At 42.7% G+C, this 23,889-nt stretch overlaps 1 protein-coding gene across 1 annotated transcript in view; it reads left to right on the top strand.

Annotated features, from left to right (window-relative positions):
- The window catches only part of map1ab (microtubule-associated protein 1Ab), a 99,053-nt gene that overhangs the window by 67,180 nt on the left and 7,984 nt on the right, over positions 1–23,889 (top strand). Inside the window, exons 3-5 of the mRNA XM_034685059.1 lie at positions 10,966–11,048; positions 11,343–11,480; positions 11,759–23,633. Coding sequence (XP_034540950.1) covers positions 10,966–11,048; positions 11,343–11,480; positions 11,759–23,633 — 12,096 coding nt within the window. The remainder of the gene's footprint in view (positions 1–10,965; positions 11,049–11,342; positions 11,481–11,758; positions 23,634–23,889) is intronic.

Below are 23,889 nucleotides of genomic sequence, written 5' to 3'. Positions count from 1 at the left end.
ACTTTCTTATGAGCAGCTGATAAAGCAGGTCAGGTTCATGTTAAAAGACATCTCAAACTACACAAAGTCATCGTTCCTTATGTTAAACAGTTGACATATTTCCTTCATAAACACATTTTGTCTCAGTCCCATGTGCATTGTCCTGCTGCCTGTATACACTCACAGGAGTAAATGTTGATTCTTCTGAAGCTAAAAATAGTCCTCACCATATGCTCCGCTTGCTGCAGTTCGTGGGGATATTTGCTTTAAACTACAGAATGTTTTAGGGAATAACTGAGCCTTAAAACAACTCGATGAAATAATAAAATATTACAGAGTCAATACTTCAAATTGATGCCCTAATTTTAGTACATTTTCTTTACAAACATTACTGTTAAATGTCCAAAATATTACTTTTGCTGACGTTATTGGCTGATTTAAGTGTATCACATGATCAAATTGAATTCATAAGTTGGCTCTTAAGTAACAAGATATAATGAAAGGAGTGGTACGTTTGCAATGATGTTGCCATAATAATTAAATATTATCCTTCACTCTATTTTCAACTGTCAATACCCTGTGTCAAAATTATCCCATAAAACAATGTAACCATGCTAAGGTTCACTTAACTGCAGGTTCAGTATAGGGATGTGCTTGTTTAGTCGACTAAACTATTAAATCTTGTCACCAGAATTACTTATCAGTTAACCAATAATCAATAATATTATTGTACATCTCAAAATGTCAGTCTAATGCCGTTTTTAAGCTTGAAAGCAGCCACCAGACACTAGCTTGGGCTGTGGCTCCAGTTAATGGCCTCTGCCACGATGCTGCAATGCTCTACTACCCAGATGTAAACCAGCACAGTTAACAGATGGCATATTGTGACGTCGCATCTAAAAATCAAGATGAAGTTGTTTGTAAGCTGTGTCTGGTTAGACGGGCATTTAACCACCAGACTGGTTAACCTGCAAGGAGGACTGAAGGCTGGTGGAGCGAGCTCCGCTACTCACCAAACCAATTTGACATCTAACAACAAGCAAAGTAGTCACTTCAGAACATCCCTAGTTCAGAGCAGGAGGCGTGTTTGTTTCTTTAAGCCACCATTGAATCTCTGAACAGGAACAGAATAGGTTCTGGTCAGCCATACAATTAGCTAGTTGTGGCAGCGAACACAGTACACTTGGCCAGCTGCCACTTAGTATAACAAATACATTAATGCAAACTGTATGTGTGCGTGAACAGGAACAGAGTAAGCACTGGTTAGCCATACAGTTGGTTAGAAACAACAGCTCATGTAGCACACCACATAGTACAGCATCTAGCTAGCTTGCTAACTGATGTACAATGCTTTTATAAGAACATTTAAGCATGCAAAAGTCACAATAACCAACCTGGGACTTATCTCTGCAGTGGTTACATAAATTACTGAGCAATTTGAGGCTATGAAGTGTGAATACAGGCATCAATACACAGTAATTGTACACTGCTGCACTGTGCAACTCAACTCAAGCATGTCTCTCATATAAGGAGCATTATAGCTAACAATCAAGTGTATGTAATACAACCAGGAGAGGGTGCCCTAGAGCCTTCAGCAGAAATAAAAACATGATTCTCACATTAAAGCAAGTGGAATAACAGACATTAAAAACTTTATTACACCTGTTTATGTGGTCAGAAAAAAAGCCTGTTCATTCCGTGTTTGTCAATTAAAATAAACAATACTTCTTAAAGTGATCGGCTAATGCTGATCAGTGTTTAGTTTATTCCTTCAATTCAGAGAGCAGTTTTTCAATTTTTACCCCTCATGATGTTTTTTTAAATCTCTTGATTTAAAGTTTTGACACTCAATGACACATCTTAAATTTCCTCAAATGAACAATCTACTTTCAAAACCCCCAAAATTCAGTGTCCATGTCTTCTGCTGCGAACTCACTGAACCACAGAAATGTGTCACAATGACATGCTAATGATGTGTTAATGATATTCACCTCTTTGATATTTCTAAGTCACATCCACTTTCATAAGCTGGAGAACTTACATGATAAGAAGCTTGGACTATTTAAGATTGATTAACAGAGAAAGCAGCAAACCCTGAGCAGAAGTAAAGGTATAAGAACAAATTATCAACCTTTGAATATTTTCATGAGTCTCTTTTTTTAACCAAGCAGAGCAGAGCATGAGATTCTCAAAATGCCTTTTGGCTGGGAGTCATTTTATGTAAAAGGATGATGCTGTCTCTCTGTCTGCGATGCCAGGGGGATGAAAAGACGAGGGTAACTTGGCTGAACATCGCACTCTTCAAAAGGACTGTTTAAACAAACACGTTTAAGCTGAGAAACAGACGCTGGGCGGCCCGAGGAGACTTTAACTTCACACTGTTTGTATCTCTGTGGATGCAGTGAGACGCTGTGGGCTGACTCCCATCGTGGGGGTGTCGTTTCCAGTAACAGCTTCGTTATTTATTGCTATTTAAGTGAAGAGGGGTAAAAGAATAGTTTATTGATGCATGGTGGCTACTTTATCCAAGATTGACTTAATTTAACAGTTTTGGATCCTCTCTTCTGCTGCAGCAGACATAACACCCACTAAATCTTCCTTAAATTAGCTCTATGTAAACTTTTCTTTTAAAAAGGTAATATTAAACGTATATTTTTGGCTTCTTTGTTTGCTCGAGCATTGAGAACACACACAGAAAAGGCTGACGTGTTGGTGTGTGGATGCTGCAGGAGGCGAAGACGTCTTTAATCAAGGCGTGTCTGAGGCTCTGCAGAGATAAGTCGATTCCCACCTTGACACAAGTCATTGAAAACACCATCAGTCTCTCGCTGTGACAGCTCTCTTTAGTCTGAGTGCATTCATCATTTTTGTTAGTGAGAACCTTGTCAAAGCTGGGACATAAATTTGACATCTCAGAGGTACACAAAGAAGGATTATGTTAGCTTGTTAAGTAAAGAAGATATACTCACAACCTCTGGGCCTGCTTTTTCATCGTCTTGTTAACTTTAGAATAGAAACAAAGCTGGAGTGAGGGACGTAAATAAACATTTGTTATGATCAGGGAACAGAACTTCCTCCTTTTTTTTCCCATTTTTTTGTAATTTGGTGTCCTATAGCAAAGTCCCTAACCTGGAGCACCATTTGTGGTGGGCTTTGCATCAACCAACATGATTGCAACCACGTTATAATCTCAAAACCAGTGTGCTATCTTACTCATGTAGTGTCTCTGATTTGTGATTTAAATATTGAAATAGATTACCCTGCCTATTTTATGGGGTGTTATCCATCTATTAATTATATTATTATACTAGTGTGTGTATTAATTGTGGAATTGTATCTGAACTATTTTATGGTAGATTATTTATTGTGAACAAATGACTTAAGTTTGCTTGCCTTGCATCCTTTTAGTAGCATTATTCTCTCTCGCACAGCTTCCTCTCTTTAAACACACACTATCCCGCCCTGCCTTCCAGTTTCTCTCTTCTGTATGGGGGTAGTCAGACTTGAGGGGCAGACAGTGGTAGGAGGTTGTAGTTCACTGATTGTGGATGTGGTCTTACATAGATTTAAAAAAAAGAAAAAAATATTAAAATAGTCAGCCAGTATGCTTTGACAACCCGTCCAGGTATCGTCTTTGTGTGGGAAATATTGTTATTAGATCACATTGAGTATGTAGTCCTTTCCAAATTCTTACTATGCAATATTGTGTAAGTGAGAATCCCTGTATGGATTCTAGATTTACCTGAATTTTAAAATTTAAGACGGGAGCTCACAAGTCCCACCAAACCACCCTTAAATGTGTTACAGCTCTTCAAATTATACCATTAGCAGAGCTCGCCAATCAGCAAGAAATGGCCAACACATTTGAGTGATACATTTCATATGTAGTTAAATTTTTTTTTCAAATAACCACATAGCTGTAAATTGTTGTTGAATTTTGTATACAGTATGACGGGCGTGCTAGCTTAGCAGTAGCAGTCCCACATGCAGACTAGGCGTAACAGGGATGCAAATATCCGGCCTTGAAACTGCAGTATTTAAGCCCTTAAGTTTTCCAACTGCAGGTTTGGTTTTAACAATATGTGGAGTGTGAAGGAATCAGTCCTACCTGAAAGTAGAGAACTTTATTTTGGTTTTATAGACACATCTATACTGCCATAGTTCCCTTTTGTGGCTATCATAAACCATGCTACTCTGTCTTAAAATAACAAAACAAAACAATATTTAACCCATTTGCACCAGTTCCCCACCATTTACTGCCAAACAGTAAATCAACTGGCAGATTTACATCGTTAAGCTTTGAAGCTCCAAAGGTTGAGACCAAAACAGAGTTAAAAGGAGATTGAACAATGTACGTTTTTAAAATCACATGGCCACAAAAAATAATTCAGATATAATCACTATAATAACTGAAGAATGCAGATACTGATGTGTCAATATTGAGTAAACTCCTTTAAGTTTAATAGTTTCATTCAAATGTTTAAGAGAAGGCGTTAAACAATGGTTGTTGAACACAGACATGAGATATTTTGAAGTTTTAAGTCATGATTTTATACGTTTCATTGCATGAATGGATTTAAACACATAAAAGCACAACATTAGTGTTTGGATAAGTTGTGCTGGGTAGTAACAGAATTCCAGGATGTGATAAAACAACACACCTACAATCTGACGGTGACCCAAGTTAATTTAACAGAATGTAACACCCTCATCTTTGCCCAAAAATCCAGTAGAAGTGATAAAAGAGAAAGTAAAAATGTAAACATTCATCTTCGGTAGGAGGGATGACTAACTCGGCTCTATCACCTGCACTTTCAAACAACCAGCTAAAATCCTCTGTAGACTTCTCAGTTTACACATCCTATTGTCTCTCAGTACAGACTATTATTAACAGACTGCTGGTGCTGTGTCTCAGCAATCAGATTGTCTTTAAATAGAGGCTCAGGTTGAAAGACACACATGAAGGAGGGTGAGGATCGTGCTGCAGATACAAAATTAAGTGCTAAGATTAAATTGAAGAATTCCCTGTGTAATTCTTCTTTGTAAATGAAGATGCATTGTCTTTATTCTTTGTAAAGTCCACCTGATTTTTTGGCCATTTCTGGGGGGTTTGATTACAACGGTTGTCCTGGGAAGGAACAGGAACCATGTTTGGAAAAAACAAAACATTTTGACCTGTATTTTATTTTCACAGTTTGACCCATGTTCCATCTGTTAACATGGAGGAGGCAGGGTTTATGACTTATTCTGCAGTCAGTCAGAGGAGCTCTAAATAGCCTGGCTTCACACAAACAAACAGCACAAGAAAAAACATGATAGACAAAGTGGCTACAGTGCTCAAGACTAAAAAGGTAACATTAAGTAAAAAAAAAATAAAAGAGAGAAAAAATAATAATAATAATGATAGGAACAAGAACATTGGAAATATACACACAGAAAAAGTCTGGCTTATAGCAATAAATAAGTAAACAAGCAATGCTTTCTCACTCAGCATGTGTAGATTAAACTATGTTGAATGGAGGCCTGTTTAATGACCGTGTTTTCATACCATTTTTATGCTTTTATTATCTGCTATTAAGCCATCATCAATCAAACTCACCACAATCCCATAGAAATTAAAATATATAACAGAAATGTATTTATTTTTAAAAGAAAAATTAAAGTTCTAACTTTTTAATCTGGCTTTTAATTTTGAGTTCTTGTGCAGCCTTGCTCATTGTAATTATTATTATTATTATTATTTTTACTGATTTTTATTGAGTTTATTGATTTATTATATAACATTGTCATACAAAAAAAATCAATCAAAGGTGAAAATGTTCCCCTTAGATTTATTTGGGACAAGAGGGACATGTTGCAAACATAGGGGTTGTCTGAAACATAAAAAACAGTAGATTAACACTCTCTAATATTCATTTATTTATCTCTATTGCAGTATAAAACAATGTAATTCCCCATGGAGTCTTTTCTCCTGTCCTGTAGGTCTACTCAGTGCACCAGTGTCACCTCCACAGATTCTTGTTCATGTCCTGTGTTCTGTAGTGAAAGTGAACCTGATTACAGTGACCTTAAGCCTGAAGCAGCAGTGACAGTCCTCTCCTCAGATGCTCCACATTGTTTGATGTTTCTGAAGAGCAGCGTTTCAGACCGACTTAGAGCGCCTTTGTTGTTGTAGTATCACATTGTACCAGTCTGCAGTGTCAGCGAGCGTTCACCCTGCAGGCAGCCATCAGCAGCAGATAATGCAGCCTCTCCGCCTCTCTCTTACCTGAGAAAAGCACATCAGGAGGTCAAAGGGACGCGCTGTCTCTCTGGGTTTCACTCCTCTGGATGAGGATTTACAGATACAGGCAGGCATTCTGTGTCGCTGAGGTTGCTTCAGTCAGTGTTGTGTGTCTCTCTCCTCTGCATTGAAAGTATCAAAGCACACTTGCAAATCATCGCTCACCCTCACAGCTTAGTCATGGTGCTGTGAAACCGGACGCATCTGTGGGCAGATCTGCTGAAGTGTTAGAACTCCTCCTGACTGCAGCAGCAGCAGCATCATGTTTGTTTGAACAGTGGAAGCGGTATCATCATTTTCTGACCATCAACAAAATCCTCCAGTCTCCTCCTCTTCCTCTCCTCCATCGCTCCATGCAGGGGTCGGTTTGAGTAAAAATATCCTAGTTTTCTGTCTCACATTAGTGTGGGTTACTGCAGTATGTCTGCAGGGGGGGGGGACAACATATGGCTGTCAGTGTGTTGCTATGGTAACATCAACAGAGGGAGCCATATCTTCTGATTTGCCTCAGCGATACTCTGAATGTTTGATTCATGAAGCAAATGTTTTTCAGAGTTTTATTTCAAACAAGTTTTGTGAAAATTCAGGTTTTTGTGTTTATTTGTTTTATCTCAGCCCTGAAATACTAATGTTCTCTACAGGGATGTGTCCAGACTTTTTTGATTTCGGTCCCCACAGGTTAGCATTAACATATACATCATAAACTCCGCCTCCTCCATATTAACAGATGGAACATGGGTCAAACTGTGAAAAGAAAATACAGGTCAAACACAAGTCCTGCTTCTCCCCAGCAAAAAATCAATCATGAGCTATGTCTGAAAACACATACTAATGCACTGTTTGTATACTCAGCACTTCATACTGCATACTAACTTGCATGTTTGCCATTTACAACCATAGACTGTATAAATAATGGACGTATTATCCGTGACGTCATCCATCTGTTCCTGAGCGCTGTTTTGAAGCCAATCGTTGGCAGGAGCCATATTGGGGATGCTGAACTCATCCAAACTTAGTGTGAGGTAAAGAGGCGGGGTTTCTATGTGGTTTCTGGTGTTTCTGCAGCCAGCCTCAAGCGGACGCTCCATGAATTGCAGTTTAAAACACTTTCGCATGGGCTTCATATTTTGAGACCGGAGGTTGTCGCTTGTTTCAAACATACTAATGTACATCCTTCCCATCTTCTATGATTTAAACGATCATCTGTTTCTGGTCTGAGCTATGTTGGCTGAGCTAGCATAATTGTAGGCCATGTATATTCAACAATACAGCTACATAGTTATTTGAATATGTTTTCACCACATTTAAAATCTATTACTTTAATTTGTATGTCGCTTTAAGCTTTACTTTAAAGAACCATAATGCATTTAGAGGTGTTTTAGTGAGACTTGTAAGTCATAATTCACAATCCTGACCAATCTAGTATATGTCCCAGCATTTCTGGCATACACAAAAGATCACATCATGTATTCGTATCATACTACATACTCCATGTGATGCCATGCTTGTAAGAATAGTACAATAGTATGGGGTTTTGGATACAGCCATAGTTTGGGATTTCGGGGTGGCACCAAGGGGGGCCTGTGACGGCTGTGCTTCTGAATTGATGAGTCATGTTTCATCATCTGCTATCAGCCATGGTCAGTGCTGCTCATTAACACCAAACAAGGCATGTTTTTTTAATATGCTGGAGCATTATACACATTTTCAGGATACAGGAAATTAACTACAGAGTCTGACATGCTACTTTCTTATCAGCCACTATCCAGTACTCTACTTATTTTACTTATTTATATTATATACATTATTTTCAGTCAAATTATCTGTAAAACAATCACATTCCCATCAGCCTAGACTACGTTTAGTGTTATTAAGCAAATGTTGGCATGAAGATGATGGAAAAAAAAACGCTGTTGATAAACCTGCTAAATGTCGGGCAGAGTGCAAAGGAAGATGGGTATGCAGACGATGGTCTTTGTAGTTCCCTCACCCTTCTGCTCTGCTTACTGTGGATGAAACAAAACTACACTTTTTGCATCGAAGTCCTAAAAAGTATCGAGACTTTTGTCCTCACAATATTGTGAATTGATGATACCGTTACGTCTTGACTTCTGACACTTTTTCTCATAGACTGACCCAGGTGACTGTTTGGTAGATAAGAAGACAATGTGGTTGAATGTGATATGACTTAAATTAGCTTGTGATTTTTCCCCAGTGTTGAAATTGAGTTCATTTTTGGTTTCGACAAAGAATAAGAAAGCATAAAATAAAATTACCAGCTGAAAGGGATCATATGTCTGTGGTAATCATCTGTAATGAAACTCGAGTGCCTCCTTGTCTGACTCACAGATGTTTTTTAGACTCACAAGCACTGTGCTGATTAACTTGTTGATGTTAAATGTGTATATTCTTCATTGTTTAAATTAGCTTTTCTTCTCAATTTCATTTGAATTATTTTAAATCTTAACTTTGGATTATCCTACCTCACGCTTTATAATGTCTCTGGTCTTCCTCCATCACAGTATCTGAGGCTGACAATGATTGATTTCAAAGGTTTCATTGGAAAGCACATGTTTACAGCCCAGATCCTAAAAATGTCAGCAAAGCACTGCAAACCCAAGAGACTCACTGTGGATCCCGTAGGATGGAGGAGTCATTGAGATCCCTCTATTATTAGACCCCTCTAATATTAGAGCTTGCATCTGTGCTGAAACTGAGGGGAATTAAAAGCTTAGCATCACCCCTCAGTGGCATTAACAGCTGATGCATAATTATGATGAATATGCATGAGGATATATGGAAATGTGCTCAACTGTTTAGTTCATTTTGTGACATTTTAAATATTTTGGAGCCCCAATTTGAACGAGCTAAAGGTTTACTGAGAGTTCCTCTATGTGTTGGTACTGCTGGCCTGAAAATGACTCCTTTTCCCCAGCATCAAACAGTAAACACCAGAAATCAAGTAGATGATAAATGATGATTTCTGCTAAGTGACTGTTATACTAATTGTTTCAAAGGTGCAGTATGTAGAAATGGATATACTCAGACCCAGTCTACATGTATGCTGGTAATTTTTTTTATGTCCAAACGTGAATAGAGTTTCAGGTCACTGAGTTTATCAAAAACACCTTCCGATTTTTAGAACTCTGGTGTTTCTGTGCAGAACAAAAACGAAAGATTTGAGAAATGCTGTGGCTCAGAGGGTAGAGTTGGTTGTCTATCAATTGGAAGGTTGGCGGTTTGAACCCAGCTCACGCAGTCACATGCCGAAGTTTCCTTGGGCAGGACCCTGAACCCTAAATTGTAGGGATGCACCGATCCGATCCTGGTATCGGATATCGGCCAGATTGGACTCAAAAAGCTACATCAGATATCTGTGGCAAAGGGCCGATATATAGTGCCGATCCATATGGCAGATCTATTCATCTCAGTTCCATGCTTTTCTGTGTTTACAACAGCCATGTGCGTCTCCTATGTCATCAGCACCGGCCGGTCTGTGCATTTTTGCCCGGTTGAATTGTAATTGTAATATCTGTTGGTTATGAAGATTAGGTCACCAAACTGCTGGTACACATTTATAATCTCTTGAATAATGATACTGTCATTTTAAAAATGTTTATTTTATTTTGGTTTACAAAGTCAGAAAAGCCTGAAGTTGCCAAAACATGATTCTATCCTCACATTTCGGAATAGAGATTATTAAATCAATACCAGGATCGGATTGGCTAGTATCTGTATCGGCAGATACCAAAGCCCAGGTATCGATATTGGTATCGGGACCTAAAAAGTAGGATGGGTGCATCCCTATTCAAATGCTCCCCAAAGAAAAGCACTATATAAGTACAAGTCCATTTACCATTAACCATACTTGCGCATGGCAGTTATTTTTTTTAAGTACTGCACATGCACCAAGACTGGGGGCTATCAGTTTGTTTACGTCTACAGTAACCTCGCTGTTCTTCATCATTTTACTGCATCGTCAAGGTGGACGAATACGTATCATGCTAAGTAGTTTTTATTTCTCCACTTTTAAAGTTACTGCTTGCTAAGGAAGACGTTCCATACACAAAATGTTCCTCTATTGTGTTTGACTGATTACACCCTCTCGCCACCTACTGGCCTGGCATGCTTATGCAGGCGTTTCCAAACATTTCTGCGGTGTGGTGTGGACTGAGAAATATTCAAAAACAACTCTAGTATGGGCAGGGGTTTTTTTTAATCAGAGAGAAATAAATCAGTGGTCAGATTCTAGATTGAAATGCTCCTTTGCTCAACCTTCCCATTGGTGGGTTGATGGCCTTCAAGGACAGGAAGCTTCTGTGCTGCATAATAAGTATGATCCTCCATTTGTAGTCCATCAATAGCGTCTGTCTGTACAAATTCAATACAATTCACCAATCAGACATCAATACTATATTCCCTTTTCTAACTTTTACTCTTGTATTAGTGCACATGTGAGTTCAGCTCTTTACATAACCATCACCTCACATACGATGCAGAACGCCGTATAGTAAATCTCTCAGACTAAAAGAGGTTTTCACGTTCAGGTCTGGATGTGGTCCAGCACGATGTCCTCAGGCTAGACGGCTGAGTGTCTGGTCACCTTCTTTACCTCATTCATCCTATAGACGTTGATGAATTGAATCCCTGACTTAACTCTTAAAGCATGAAAGATTAACGTCATGTTTACATTCTTCCCACAGGACAAAGAACTCTCCACCACAGAAGTGATGTCCTAGAGACCGTGGTGCTTGTCAACCCTTCAGGAGACACCATCGTGTCTGAGGTAACTTTGGTAACTTTGGCATATTTTAACGTAGTACCCACCCGGCTGTTTGCATGGATGCTTATGTAATAATCCTGTGAGTGACAGAATATCATCCACTGCTTCTTCTTACAGAGGCACGATGGCATTGTATGAAATTTCAGACAACTCCTAAATGTTGTTATCCTTGACATATTTTAAAGCTCATCGTTCAGTGTCATTAAGCAGACATTTCCCTTCGTTCTGGCAATTTTATCTCTCCTTTAACTGTCCTTTCTCTCTCTCTCTCTCTCTCTTTCTGTGTGTGTGTCCCAGATCCAGTCTCTAGTCACAGACTCAGCAGGACACAAGCTCCTGGTCTTGAGTGGTCAGAGCTCAGATCACGGCGGCCTTCTCCTTCAAACTGGGGTTTTCACCCACCAGACCTTTTCACGTGTCTTTGCTGATCCTGGGGTGAGTCAGACATCATCAGTCTGATGAAGAAGTCATTCTGTCATTTTGTGAATGCCTTAGTTGATTATAATAACCAAGTATGAATGGATATGTAAGTGCTTTGTAAGTCTAGTACTGTTTTTATTGACTGAAACGGAAAGAGCCAATGTTTAGTTTAAAATGAACGATCCAATTCCACATAAGCAATTTTCTTCTCCTGTTAGTTGTTTTTGATGTCATTCAAAGTCCATATATGCATTACTTACTAACTGATGTACCTTGGCATATCTCTTTGGCAGGTCAGTGAATTATTGGGCACAGCAGCCCCCAAGCAGCAGGCCACACTTACCGTGTCCTGCCGCGGGGAGGTGGGCTGGAGCTCCCTGGGACAGCATCAGACCGTGCAGGAGTTCCTGGAATACAGACTAAACCCTGACCCCGTCCTTCCCAAGATGGAGGGCGTCACCGAGTTCACAGAGTACATCTCTGAGACCGTCGACGTCCCTTCACCTTTTGACCTCTTGGAGCCGCCCACCTCTGGGGGCTTCCTGAAACTGTCCAAGCCATGTTGCTACATCTTTCCTGGCGGACGTGGAGACTCTGCTCTCTTTGCTGTGAACGGCTTCAACATCTTGGTAGATGGAGGCTCTGAACGAAAATCCTGCTTCTGGAAGCTGGTCCGTCACTTAGACCGCATTGACTCGATTCTGCTCACACACATCGGTGCCGACAATCTACCAGGTATCAATGGGCTGCTGCAGAGGAAGATAGCAGAGCAGGAGGAGGAGCAGTCTCAAGACTCCACCAATTATAACGAATGGATGAAGAACCTGATCTCTCCTGAACTAGGCGTGGTATTTTTCAATGTGCCAGAGAAGCTTCGGATGCCAGAATCTAATCTTAAAGTCAAACGCAGCATTGAAGAGGCCTCTCTGACTTTACAGTACCTTAACAAACTAGGAATCAAACCAGAACCTCTCTTCCGAGTGGTCAGCAACACTATTGAGCCTATTACTCTGTTCCACAAGATGGGAGTGGGCAGGTTAGACATGTTTATTCTCAACCCAGTCAAAGACAGCAAAGAGATGCAGTTCTTAATGCAGAAGTGGGCAGGCAACAGCAAGGCCAAAACTGGTATTGTGCTGCCAAACGGAAAAGAAGGAGAAATATCTGTTCCTTACCTGACTTCAGTTACAGCTCTGGTCGTCTGGCTTCCTGCCAGCCCTACAGAAAAGATCATCCGAGTGCTTTTCCCTGGGAATGCGCCACAAAACAAGATCCTGGAGGGCCTAGAAAAATTAAAGCACCTTGACTACTTGCGCTATCCTGTAGCCACACAAAAGGACATTGCCTCAGGAGCCCCTCCCTCTGTTATAAAACAAACCAAATTAAAGCAAAGGACAGACAGCAAAGAGAGTCTCAGGTCGTCTCCCAAGACTACTGCAAAGGCCTCAAAGAAAGAGACTGAAGGGCAGGATGACGTGTCGGCTGCCACAGAGGCAAAGAGCGACTCTGTTAAGGAAAACATATCAGAGAAAACCGAGCCCAAAAAGCCAACGAAAACCATCAAATCTAAAAGTGATGTGCCAGAAAAGAAAAAACTCTTAAAAGAAAAAACCTTAAAAAAGCACTCGAAGGAAAGAGTGTCGAAGATAGACGAGAAAAAGGACAAGGAGAAGAAAGAGATCAAGAGAGTGAAGAAAGATGACTCTGCGAAAAAAGATGAAAAGAAAGATGGAAAGTCCAAAGAGGACAAGAAGAAAGATGGCTCCAAACCTGAGCTGAGGAAGATTACAAAGCCTGACCTAAAACCTCTTACACCAGAAGTCAGAAAGACATTACATAAAGCTAAAGTGTCCAGTAAAGCCAAGACTTCAAAAGTCAAAGCCACTAAAGCTGAACCTGCTGAGACCAAGAAAGTAGAGCCAAAACCTGAAACTATCCAACCTGAACCCATCCAGAACGGAGCTGTTGAGGGCATATCTGCTCCCTCAACTCCAGAAGACCTCACCAAGGAGTTTGAAGACATGAAGCAAGCTGACACTGTAGCGGTAACAGCTGAGCCCTCTGACAGTGCAGAGGTTTCACAGGAGCCGACATCACAAAGCCTTATCCAAGAGAAACAAGAAGCACAAGAACCTGGATCTGAAATCCCACCCGGCACAAAGTCTCCAGAAAAAGAGGCAGCTGCCCCAGAAGTAGAACCTGAAGCTGAAGAGAAAGACAAAGACTCGACACAAGAGAAAGAAGACGAGGCTCAAAAGTTTGAGGACGAGGGAGCGGCATCTCAGGATGAGGAGGAGAAAGAGGAAGAGGCCCCAGCAGCTGAAAAGAAAATAATGCAAGAGGAGGAAGAAGATATGGGAATTGGTGAGGAGGAAGATGAGTCAAAATGGAAGGAGATGCCGGACGACGGTCTCGATAGGAAGCATGAAATAGAAGAAATGGAGAAATCAGAAAATCTCACTGCTAAGTTTATGACTAAAGAAGAGCTACAAATGGAGGAGGAGGAAGAGGAGGATGAGGCAGTAGAGAAAGCTGAACTGGAGGAGGTAGAAGATTTAGACGTAATAGCAGATGAAGAGATCAAAATCAAACCTGAAGACATAGCTGAGGAACAAATGGCCTCTGACACTCTGACTGCAGCCAAAGAAGAAGAAGAAGAAGAGGAGGAGGAGGAGGGCTACCTGTCACATGTTGGAGGGGCCACAGCTCCAATAACCTCAGTGGTTCAAGGCGCAGCAGCAGCTGAACCAATCTCCTACATCCAGGACGAGACCATCCCCGGCTACTCTGAGACTGAGCAGACCATCTCTGACGAGGAGATCCACGAGGAGGCAGAAGAAAGGATACCTCACCTCCAGTACGATGTTGGTACTTACGACATATCTGTTCCAGATCAGACTGGATCATTCGTGAACATACACGGCATGAAGGAGATGCAAGCTGCGGCCATGACAGAGAAATGCTTTATTCCAGGTGTGCAGGAGCAAGTATCAGTGTTCACGAACATCATCACGGCTCCTCTGGCAGAAGAGGAGCATGTGTCTTCTGCAACATCCATCACAGAGTATGACAAAATATCCTCCTTCCCTACGTCTATCGCTGAAGATCAATCCGTGGCGTCTGCCCAAGCGCCTTCAGCTGAAGAACCACCTAAAAGCCCGACTCCCCTGTCGATTCCGTCAGACCAGGGCAAAGAGCAGCCACTCTCTGCTGGAACTCTTTCACCACCTTCCTTAGAGGATGACAAACAGTCCAAATCTCCATCGGATGACTTAACACTTCCCGTTTCTGAAATCAAGATGGCCGACAAAGCACCTCATGCTCGTGATGAGGAAGAGGAAGAGGAAGAAGAGGAGGAGGAGGATGAGGACCAAACTCCTAATGTTGACATCTCACTTGAGAAGCTCCAAGAAGGCTATGCGTCATTACAGGAGAAAGAGAAGGAAACTGAACCACTGGCTGCCTCGGTGCCTCCAGCTTCAGCATCCGTGCAAGACAGTAAACAAATCCACCTGCCGGTTGAAGAGGAAAATAAAGACGCAGTCGCACCCAAAGAGGTTTCTTCTGTTGTGCCTACGAGACCTTTTGGATCTGACTCAATAACGTCAGAGAGTGAGGAGCGCTGCTTCAGCCCAGATGATATCACTGTGAAAATGGCCTCCCCTCCACATTCCGGACCACCGAGTGCTACTCACTCTCCTCTTCGTCAGTCACCAGTGGAAGACAAGGTGAAGGCCTCTTCTACTGATGAGTTACAAAAGCAAGAGGAGCTCCTTGATGTAGTCACAGCAACTGAAGACAAGAGTGCAAAGAAAGATGAAGCTGAACCGGAGATGCAGAAAGATGATGGTAAACAAATCACAGATCAGCATCAAGTACAAGTTGAAACATCTTTGGACAAACCACTTGACATGAAGGAGATTTCAGCTCCAAAGGAGCCAGAAAAAGAGACTTTAGTTGGAGCTAAAGATGAAGACAAACAGGCAGAATCAGTCCCTGCTGCTGCTCCATCTTCTGCAGAGGTTCAACAACCCGTGTCGGAGCAGGATTCCCTCCTGTCACCTGGACAAAGTGATGAGGTGTTAGGCACAGAGCTCACAGAGAAAGAACCTAAAGTGCCTCTTCAAGGTAAATTTCCAGAGAAGGAAAGTGGTTTCCTTGATGGTGATGATAATGAGGAAGGGGATGATGATGACCATGATGATAAATCTGAAGTTAAAACCATCAAGGCGGAACAAGAGGAAGAAAAAGATGACACCGCTGATGTCATAAAAACAAAGGATGAGCAGAAACAGGAATCTGTCATCCAGGAACACATTTCTGCTGTTGAGTCCACCACGGCTGAGAGAGCAGAGAAGGAAGCAGTGAAGGAGGATATCTCTGATGTAAAACCTTTACAAGAGGAAAAGACTGAAAAAGAAATGATGAAAGATGGAGAGACAGTGCCTAAAAGTCCTGAAGATGCAGAGGTTGTTGCTTCTGAGGTCAAACCAATCAAAGACGAGCAGGAGCAGAAAGATACAAAAACAGACGACAAACTTGTCCCTGAGACCAAAGATGAGGTCAAAGAGGCAGAGGGTAAAGTGGAAGAAGTGTCTGATAGTAAGATTTTGAAAGAGGAGGAGAAGAAGAGTGATACCGTTGATATGAGCTCCATCAAAACTGCTGAAACAGAGCCTGAAAAAGTCCAAACCACCGAGCCTCTAAAAGATGAAAAGAAAGAGGAGGCAAAGAGGGATGACATGCTGGTTGTTGAGTCTACCAAAGATGAGAAGAAAGAGATGGAAACATCAGATATCAAAGAGATGGATGTTAAGAAAGAAGACAAAGAGATTGAAAAGAAAGATGTTTCGAAAACTGAGCCCGTTACAGATAAGCCCAGTGAAAAAGAGGAGATGGATGACATCACCGCTGCCAAACCCATCAAAGAAGAAGAAGTGATTAGTAAGGTTGATTCGTCTGCTGTCACCATGACAGAGGAAAAAGAGAAAGAGACATGTAAAGATACTATCTCAACCACCAGCCTCACCAAGACCGAGGAAATTCAAGCAACAGTGAGTAAGGATGAGAGTGTTTCTCCCAAGCCATCCACAGAGCAAGAACAAGAGAAGGAGACGAGAAAAGATGATAGCTCTGAGACAAAAATCTCCAAGGACCAAGACGAAGATGTGACACCGAGCAAGGATGACGCTCAAGTCCTTAAACCTGCAACAGAAGAAGAAAAGATGGATGATACGAGTAAAGATGATGCTACAGCCAAGACGCAGGAAAAAGATCAACAGCCGGGTAAGGAAGATACTTCTTCTGTTAAAGCAACAGCTGAAGAAGAAAAGAAACAAGAGGACAGTAAAGATGATAAAAAAGATCAACAACCAAGTCAGGAAGATACTTCTTCTGTTAGAGCAACAGCAGAAGAACAGAAGAAACAAGAGGAAAGTAAAGAAGATACAAAAGATCAACCCCTGAGTAAGGAAGATACTTCTCCTGTTAAAGCAACAGCAGAAGAACAGAAGAAACAAGAGGAAAGTAAAGAAGATACAAAAGATCAACCCCCGAGTGAGGAAGATACTTCTCCTGTTAAAGCAACAGTTGGAGAAGAAAAGGAGCAAGAGGAAAGTAAAGATGACACTAAAGAAGTCAAACTTACCAGTGTGGAGGATGTGGTAGTAAGTAAAGATGAGGATTCCTCTGACACGTCAATGAAAGTAGACATCCTTAAAGACACTGTCAAACCAGTCATGGAACAAGAAAAGACGCAAGAAACCATTAGAGATAAAGACGTCAAAACCACCAAGGCTGAGGACGAGGCTGTGATAATGAGGGAAGATACTTCTCCCGTCAAGATATCCCAGGATGAACTGAGCCCAAAGGAAGACACTTTCATTGCCGAACCTGCCACAAAAGAAGAAGAAAAGGAGAAGGAAGTCAGTAAAGACACTTTGGATGTTAAAATGCCAGTAGAAGAAAAGGAGGGAGCTGATGATGAGGAGGAAACTATAACAGTGAAATCTTCCAAGGAGGAGGAAGTGTCTGCTCAGGAGCGGAGTGACACACCTGAAACTGTCAAAGAAGAAAAAGATTCTGATGAAATTTCTGATATCACACCTACCAAGGAGGAGGAGGAGAGCAAAGAGAAAGACGGTGAAAAACCTGTTGCACATGAGGATAAGAAGGAAGATATTAAAGACATGAAATCTGATGAAAAACTCATAAAGGAGGAGACAAAAGAAATCTCAAAAGAGGACGTTAAGGTCAAAGAGGAAGCACCAGACACAGAAAAAGAAAAGAGTGATATTTCTGATGGTAAAGAGCAAATGAAGGGTGATGTATCTGACCATAAACCAACTTTCGAGGAAATTAAGGATAAAGATGCTGAAAAAGGAGCTGCAGAGACGAAGAAAGAAACAGACTCAAGTGTTGGGCATCCAAAGGATGAGAAAGAGTTGTCTGAAGTTACAACCATACAAGATGTTGTCCAACAGGGCAGCTGTGACGCTGAATCCAGCAAACAGGAGACACACTCTCCAACATTTAGCACCAAAGACGAGCAAAAAGGGACAGACGATTATCCTTCTGAGACTGATTCTAAGACGGCTGATAAAAAGGAGGTGGATTCTTCCGTGTGTCAGACCGTAGAAGAGAAGGAAACTAAAAAGGATGATATTTGTGACTCTGGTGATAAGCATATACATGAAGAAAGCTCTGATATGCTTAAAGGGTCTCAGATAGAGAAGGAAACTTCTGGTGCTCCATCAAAAGAAATGCAGCCAGACATTTCTGTAAGCACATCAAGTGAGTCCCTGAAAGCAGGGAAAGATGACATTTGTGTGTCTCCGAGCCAAATACAGACAGAGGAAAAAGAACAAGACAAAGAAGCAAAGGCCATCATAAGTCAGGAAGAGAAGATGGAGAAAGAAAAAGATGATACACATGTTGCTGAACTGAGCAAAGAACAGAAGATGGAAAAGGAACAAGAGAAAGATTACACCTATGAAGACATTAAAGATGAAAAGACAAAACCAGAAGAGGACAAGATGATTAAAGAAAAGGATGTTGCTGCTGATGTGAAGAAGGATGAGATCACTGAGAAGGAAAAGTACGACTCCTCCGATGCGGACCACACCAAAGAGGAGAAATGGGAGCGAGAGGAGTTACAAGAGAAAGAGCAGGACAAAACAATGAAGCAGCCTGCTAAAGCTGCAGAAGAAGAAGGAGCGGCGTCAAAGTCAGAGATCAAACCCACATTTGTGGTCCAGTCCTCTGATGAAGACAGGGAGGATGAAGAAGAGGAGGACATTTGTATGGGAGGAGCAGGCTCCAGACCTTTGTCAGTGGAGCCCAAAAAAACAGAACATGACAGTTCACCTCCACAACAGACGAGTGACCAAACCAAACCACCAGTGACACAAAAGATCACGGTTATAATACCAACACTTACAATGCAGGAGCCCTCCATTGATGAAGACATCAGAGAGTATGAGAGAGAAGAATCCGGACATTCACTAGAAGCAGGCAAAGGTGTGAAAACAGAAATCACACCTGCACCTCTCGCCAAGCCAGAGCCCTCCTTTGATATTGTCACATCAAAGGAGGAGGCGTCCTCTGTTCCAAAACAAGAAACAGCCTCTGATTTTCCCGCAGCTAAAACAGAACTAATGTCAGACTCGACTGAGAAAAAGCCTGTGCTGTCAACAGTATCGAGCACCGACAGCCAACAGAGGAGCAGCACACTTTCAAGCACAGAGAGCCAGTCCAGTGTGGAGGAAACACCACAACAAGAGAAACAGATACCGTCTGTTGTCAGTGCTACAGACAAGACGAAGCTGGATGAGAAAGCAGTAAAGGAAGCAGAGAGGGAGATGGAGGGAGAGCGAGAGGTTGCTTCTCCAGGATTAACACAGCCTTGTTCTTATTTCATGTTGGACAAAGAGTCCAAGGAGGCCGGCCTTCCTGAAGATGTGAAATCTGACGCTGAAAAAGTGGCCACAGAGAAGGAAACTGTGAGTGAAAGCCTTGAAGACGAAAAGCCGACCTTTGCTGCATCCAAGTATGATCCGTATGAAAAGCCCATTCCGAAGGATCATGACTTGGACTCCAGAGAAGAAAGCGAAGTCCCTCAAGGTTTTGATCACACCTCTGATATGGGTATCGATGACAACAGAAGAGCAAGCCAGGCAGAGGCCGGAGCAGCCATGTTCCTCCTGGATGATCAGTACAAAGAAGAGCCCCTGTCCTTCAGTAGAGTGGACTACAGTGCAGCGTCCCTCACAGAAAGCGAAAGAAGCAGCCACCACAGCCCAAGTGCCTCACCTCAACATGAAGACAGAGAGAAAGGCCAGGAGGAGGAGAGTGAAAGAGAGGAACGACCAGAAGCACCTTATGTTGACAAGAGCTTTTCAGCCATAGAGGTCCAAGATAACAAAATGTCTCAGGCTGCTGCTGAGTCATATTCTTTTAGCCCCAAAGAGGACAAACCTGAAAAAACTGAGAAAGAGAAGGAGGATATGATGGGAGGTGCTACTTCATCAGATGCCACAGAAGAAAGTGATAATCTTGGCGCCTGTGCTGCTGTACCATCCGCGGGCACATCATTAAGACAGGAAACAACCTCTCCGTCATGGAGTCAACCAGATCTTGGTCCCCAAGCTTCAGCCACTCCTGCAGCTTTTGGAGAGCTGTCAGATAAGAGAACAGAAAAGGAGAAGGAGAAATCTGCTGAGTCACTCAAAGACAAAATGGAGTCCTCTGATTACGAAAGAGAGGGATCCCCGTCTGGTCGGCGTTCACCTGCAGAGAAAGATTTCTTACCTCAGAAAGTGTCTCCATCAAAGACAGAGGAAACTTCAAGTGTCTTAAGGACTGCGTCTGCAGCCACATATTCAGGACATGTAGTAGACGATAATGTTTTAGCATCGGACAATAGCCAAACTAGCAGCTCTGCCGCTTCTAAATCAGTGCTAGATTATCCTGAAGGAAAAGAGAGCCTGATAGATAAAAGGTTACTCGTAGAGGGAGAAGATTTCGATGACGATGATGATGAAGATGAGGAAGAGGAAGAAGAGGAGGTGTCCAGTGATGTTGATGTGGAAAAGGGTGCCAGGGAACAGTCTGAAAAAGAAATGTGCAGACGTGGCTCTGACGACAGCGCTACGGTAGCAGAGGACCCAAATAAAAAGTCACAGGTGCCTGAATCGAGCGTCCAAAAAGAGGACGCAGTCTGTAAACCAACGCCCGATGAAGCCTCTGCTTCAAAAGTAACACCCACAGACAAGCAGGACCTGAGCAAAAAGGCACCGTCTCCTGAACCAAAGCCGCTCAAGGACGATGATTTGGGTCTCAGTGGTGCCTCATGCAAACCTGCTGAGACAAAGGGTGAAAATGACGGTAAAACAACATCCATACCAGACCCAAGTGCCCACAAAGTGGATGGAAGCTGCTCATCAGATGTCCCAAAGCCTCCTGAAAGAGAGAAAGCAGAGGACACTGACAAAAATAAGTTGTCTCCTGGGTTTAGTACAAAGAGGAGGTTGTCATCAGCAGAAGACTTTCCCTCCATGGACGTACTACAGTCAAAAAAAGCAGATGAAGACAAACTGCCTCAGTCACCTGGCTTTCTGACAAAGGAATCTTCTCAAGCATCATCTTCAAGCTGCTTTGCAGGAATCTCTTCGCCACCTGACAAGTCAGAGCCTCTGCCCAAGGATACATCTAGTTCCTTCCCTCCGTTTGGAAGTAGCTATGCAGATATCGGACAGAGCAAACCTGGAGGTCACTCTGAGCATTTAGACCAAGAAAAGAGTCAAGCAGGGTTGAAAGAGGGAACCCTTGTACTCTCAGTTTCCTCCCACCTACCCCAACCTAGCGATGATAAATCAGCCAGCCAAAAGGACATGAAAAAAGAAAGTCAGGATGAGAAGCAGACAACAGGCACCACAGACAAACCCGGTGGAGCCACCTCCCCTTGCACTTACACTACTTTAACATATTCCACTACAACCTACTCCTCCACATCGTACAGTTTCTCATCCTCAGCCCCAACATCTTCCCCCTCCAGCCAACAACTTCTGGACAAAGTCAAAACTTTCCCAACAATATCAAGTTCTGAGGTACCCCTTGCAAAAGAGGAGCCATCATTCAGGACAGAGTCGAGCTCCTGCTTTGGTGGATTTCACAGAGAAGAGTACATGGAGGTGACCACAAAACCTGCTACAAAAGTGCCCGGCCTATTTGAAGAGACCAAACCGTTTTCCACAGGTTTGTCTACAACTGCAAAGCAGACTGAGGATAAAAGCAGTCCTCCAAAGTCTGACAAGGACACAAAGTCCAGCACTGATAGTTTTTATATGTTAGAGACCAAGACTACAACAGCCTCTGCAGCACCATCTGTACAAAGTGTGGATCCAGTAAAGGTATCAGAGAGTCTATCAACATCGAGGGCTTCTTTTGATGTCGCTCCCCTCCAAAGGGCTGACTCCTCTGAAAGGGCGTGCCAAGGGTCAGCTCAAGACGAGGGGCCTGATACACTTGAAATGGACAGCACTCTACCATGTCGTATTGAATGTCAAAAAATCAAAGTGGCTGAGCAAGAAGATACTTTATCAACTTTAACTGAGGCCTGTCTGGTGGAGAGTAGCACACATTCCACTGAGACTACCACCATCACCTCAACCACTGATGTGTCTAAACCAACTCAACAGGCAGTGTCAATTACTTCACTGTGTGAAAGTAAAGTTAGCAAAACCTTGTGTGCCACAACAGACTTGTCCAAAACAGAGGAGGATGGAGAGAAAAAGGAGAAAACAGCAGAGGAAAAGGAGGACAAGAAAGATGCAAAGGTATCAGAAATGGAAAAGAAAGAAACAGAGGGAAAGACAGAAACAGCTAAAGACGAAGTCAAGCTTAAAACAGAAGACAAGGCGTGTAAAGAAAGTATAGCATCTGATCCAAAGATGTGTACAAAAGTAGAAGATGTTAAAAAAGAAAAGGCGGAAAGATTGGTGGAGAAAAGCTTGTTGGAAACGCCACCAGAGAAGTTAGGGATGAGGAGAAGGAGCAGCATTTCTGATTGGGAGCTCCTACAAAAGCCTGATGACTACCCAAGTGCCCCTCCTACAGGTTATGGTGATGACGATGACGAGGAGGTGGAGGAGGAAGCAATGGAGTGGGTGTCCAGTATCCACAGCACCTCTCTGTCCTCCTCAAAAGATACCAGTCACAAAGAAACTTCTAGCAAAAAATCTGAAAAGACTGATCGCCCCTCTGACCTGAACACCGGGGCCACCTCCTCCTCTGCCTCTCATTCTGGCTTCTCGTCCTGCGAATACAAGCATCGCAAAGGAGAGCTGTCGCCATCGTTCATCAACCCGAGCCCTCACCTGCTCTCCAGTGACGAGGGCGAGGAGGATGGCCAGAGTGACCGCTCCCAAGAAGGGGACGAGGATGATCAGGAGCAACACTCAGTGAAGAGGAGGTCCCACAAGCAGAGGCGCCATCATGCTCAGAGTCAACCTGGAGACTCTGGACAGGGGCAACAACAGCTGCCTGGCAGCATGTCTTCTGGATTAACTGTAACATTAGCCGGAGAGGAAACACCTCCGACATCAGTGAGTGAGTCATTACCTACGCAGTCTGACTCCGACGTACCGCCAGAAACCGAGGAATGTCCGTCCATAACAGCCGAAGGAAATCTAGACTCGGACGAAGACGCTGAACATCTGCCGGTGGACAAATTATCTGCATCTGGAGCTTCAGGAGGACATCAACCTTCATCACCAAGATCAGCTCAGAAGACTCACGATCCCCTCCCCACCCCAATGAAGGACCCTCACCCTCACCCTCCCCACCCAGATGTGTGCATGGTGGATCCGGAGGCTCTTCTCAATGACCACAGCAGCACAGAGAAACTTCCCAAGAAGGAGCATAAGACCACAAAGGGCCTTAGGAAGGGTAAACCCAAGTCAGCTTCCCCAGCTCGGAAGAACGAAGTCAGGAAGAGGTCCTATACTCCAGTGAAGCAGACTTCCAAGGACTCTGCCTCGCCTCGATCAGCCTCCCTCAGGAGGAGGGACACAGAGAAAAGCTCCAGGATGAACAAGATGTCTGAAACCCACAGCGTTAGGAGTGACATGGGAGGGAAGGGCTTGGTCAATGGAGTCAAGAGTAGCGCAGGTATGTGAAATAACCTCCTCATGGCTGGCAGCTTAAATTTCCTTTCAAAACTGTGATTACACAGTGATTACATACTGACATCAGATCAGATCAGATCAGATCAGGAAACAGTTGCTTCTGTTCTCCATTTGCACAAGCAATTTGTTGAAGTTATGGAAATGAACCTTTGTAGACAACACATGGGTGATGTCTCATCAAAGCTTTTATCACTTGCTTTATAAATGAACACAAGGTGTTGTACTTAAGACATGATTAC

Source organism: Notolabrus celidotus, chromosome 6, assembly GCF_009762535.1.
Source record: "Notolabrus celidotus isolate fNotCel1 chromosome 6, fNotCel1.pri, whole genome shotgun sequence".
In the NCBI taxonomy this organism is placed as follows: domain Eukaryota; kingdom Metazoa; phylum Chordata; class Actinopteri; order Labriformes; family Labridae; genus Notolabrus; species Notolabrus celidotus.
This window is presented reverse-complemented; position numbering and strand designations above follow the sequence as displayed.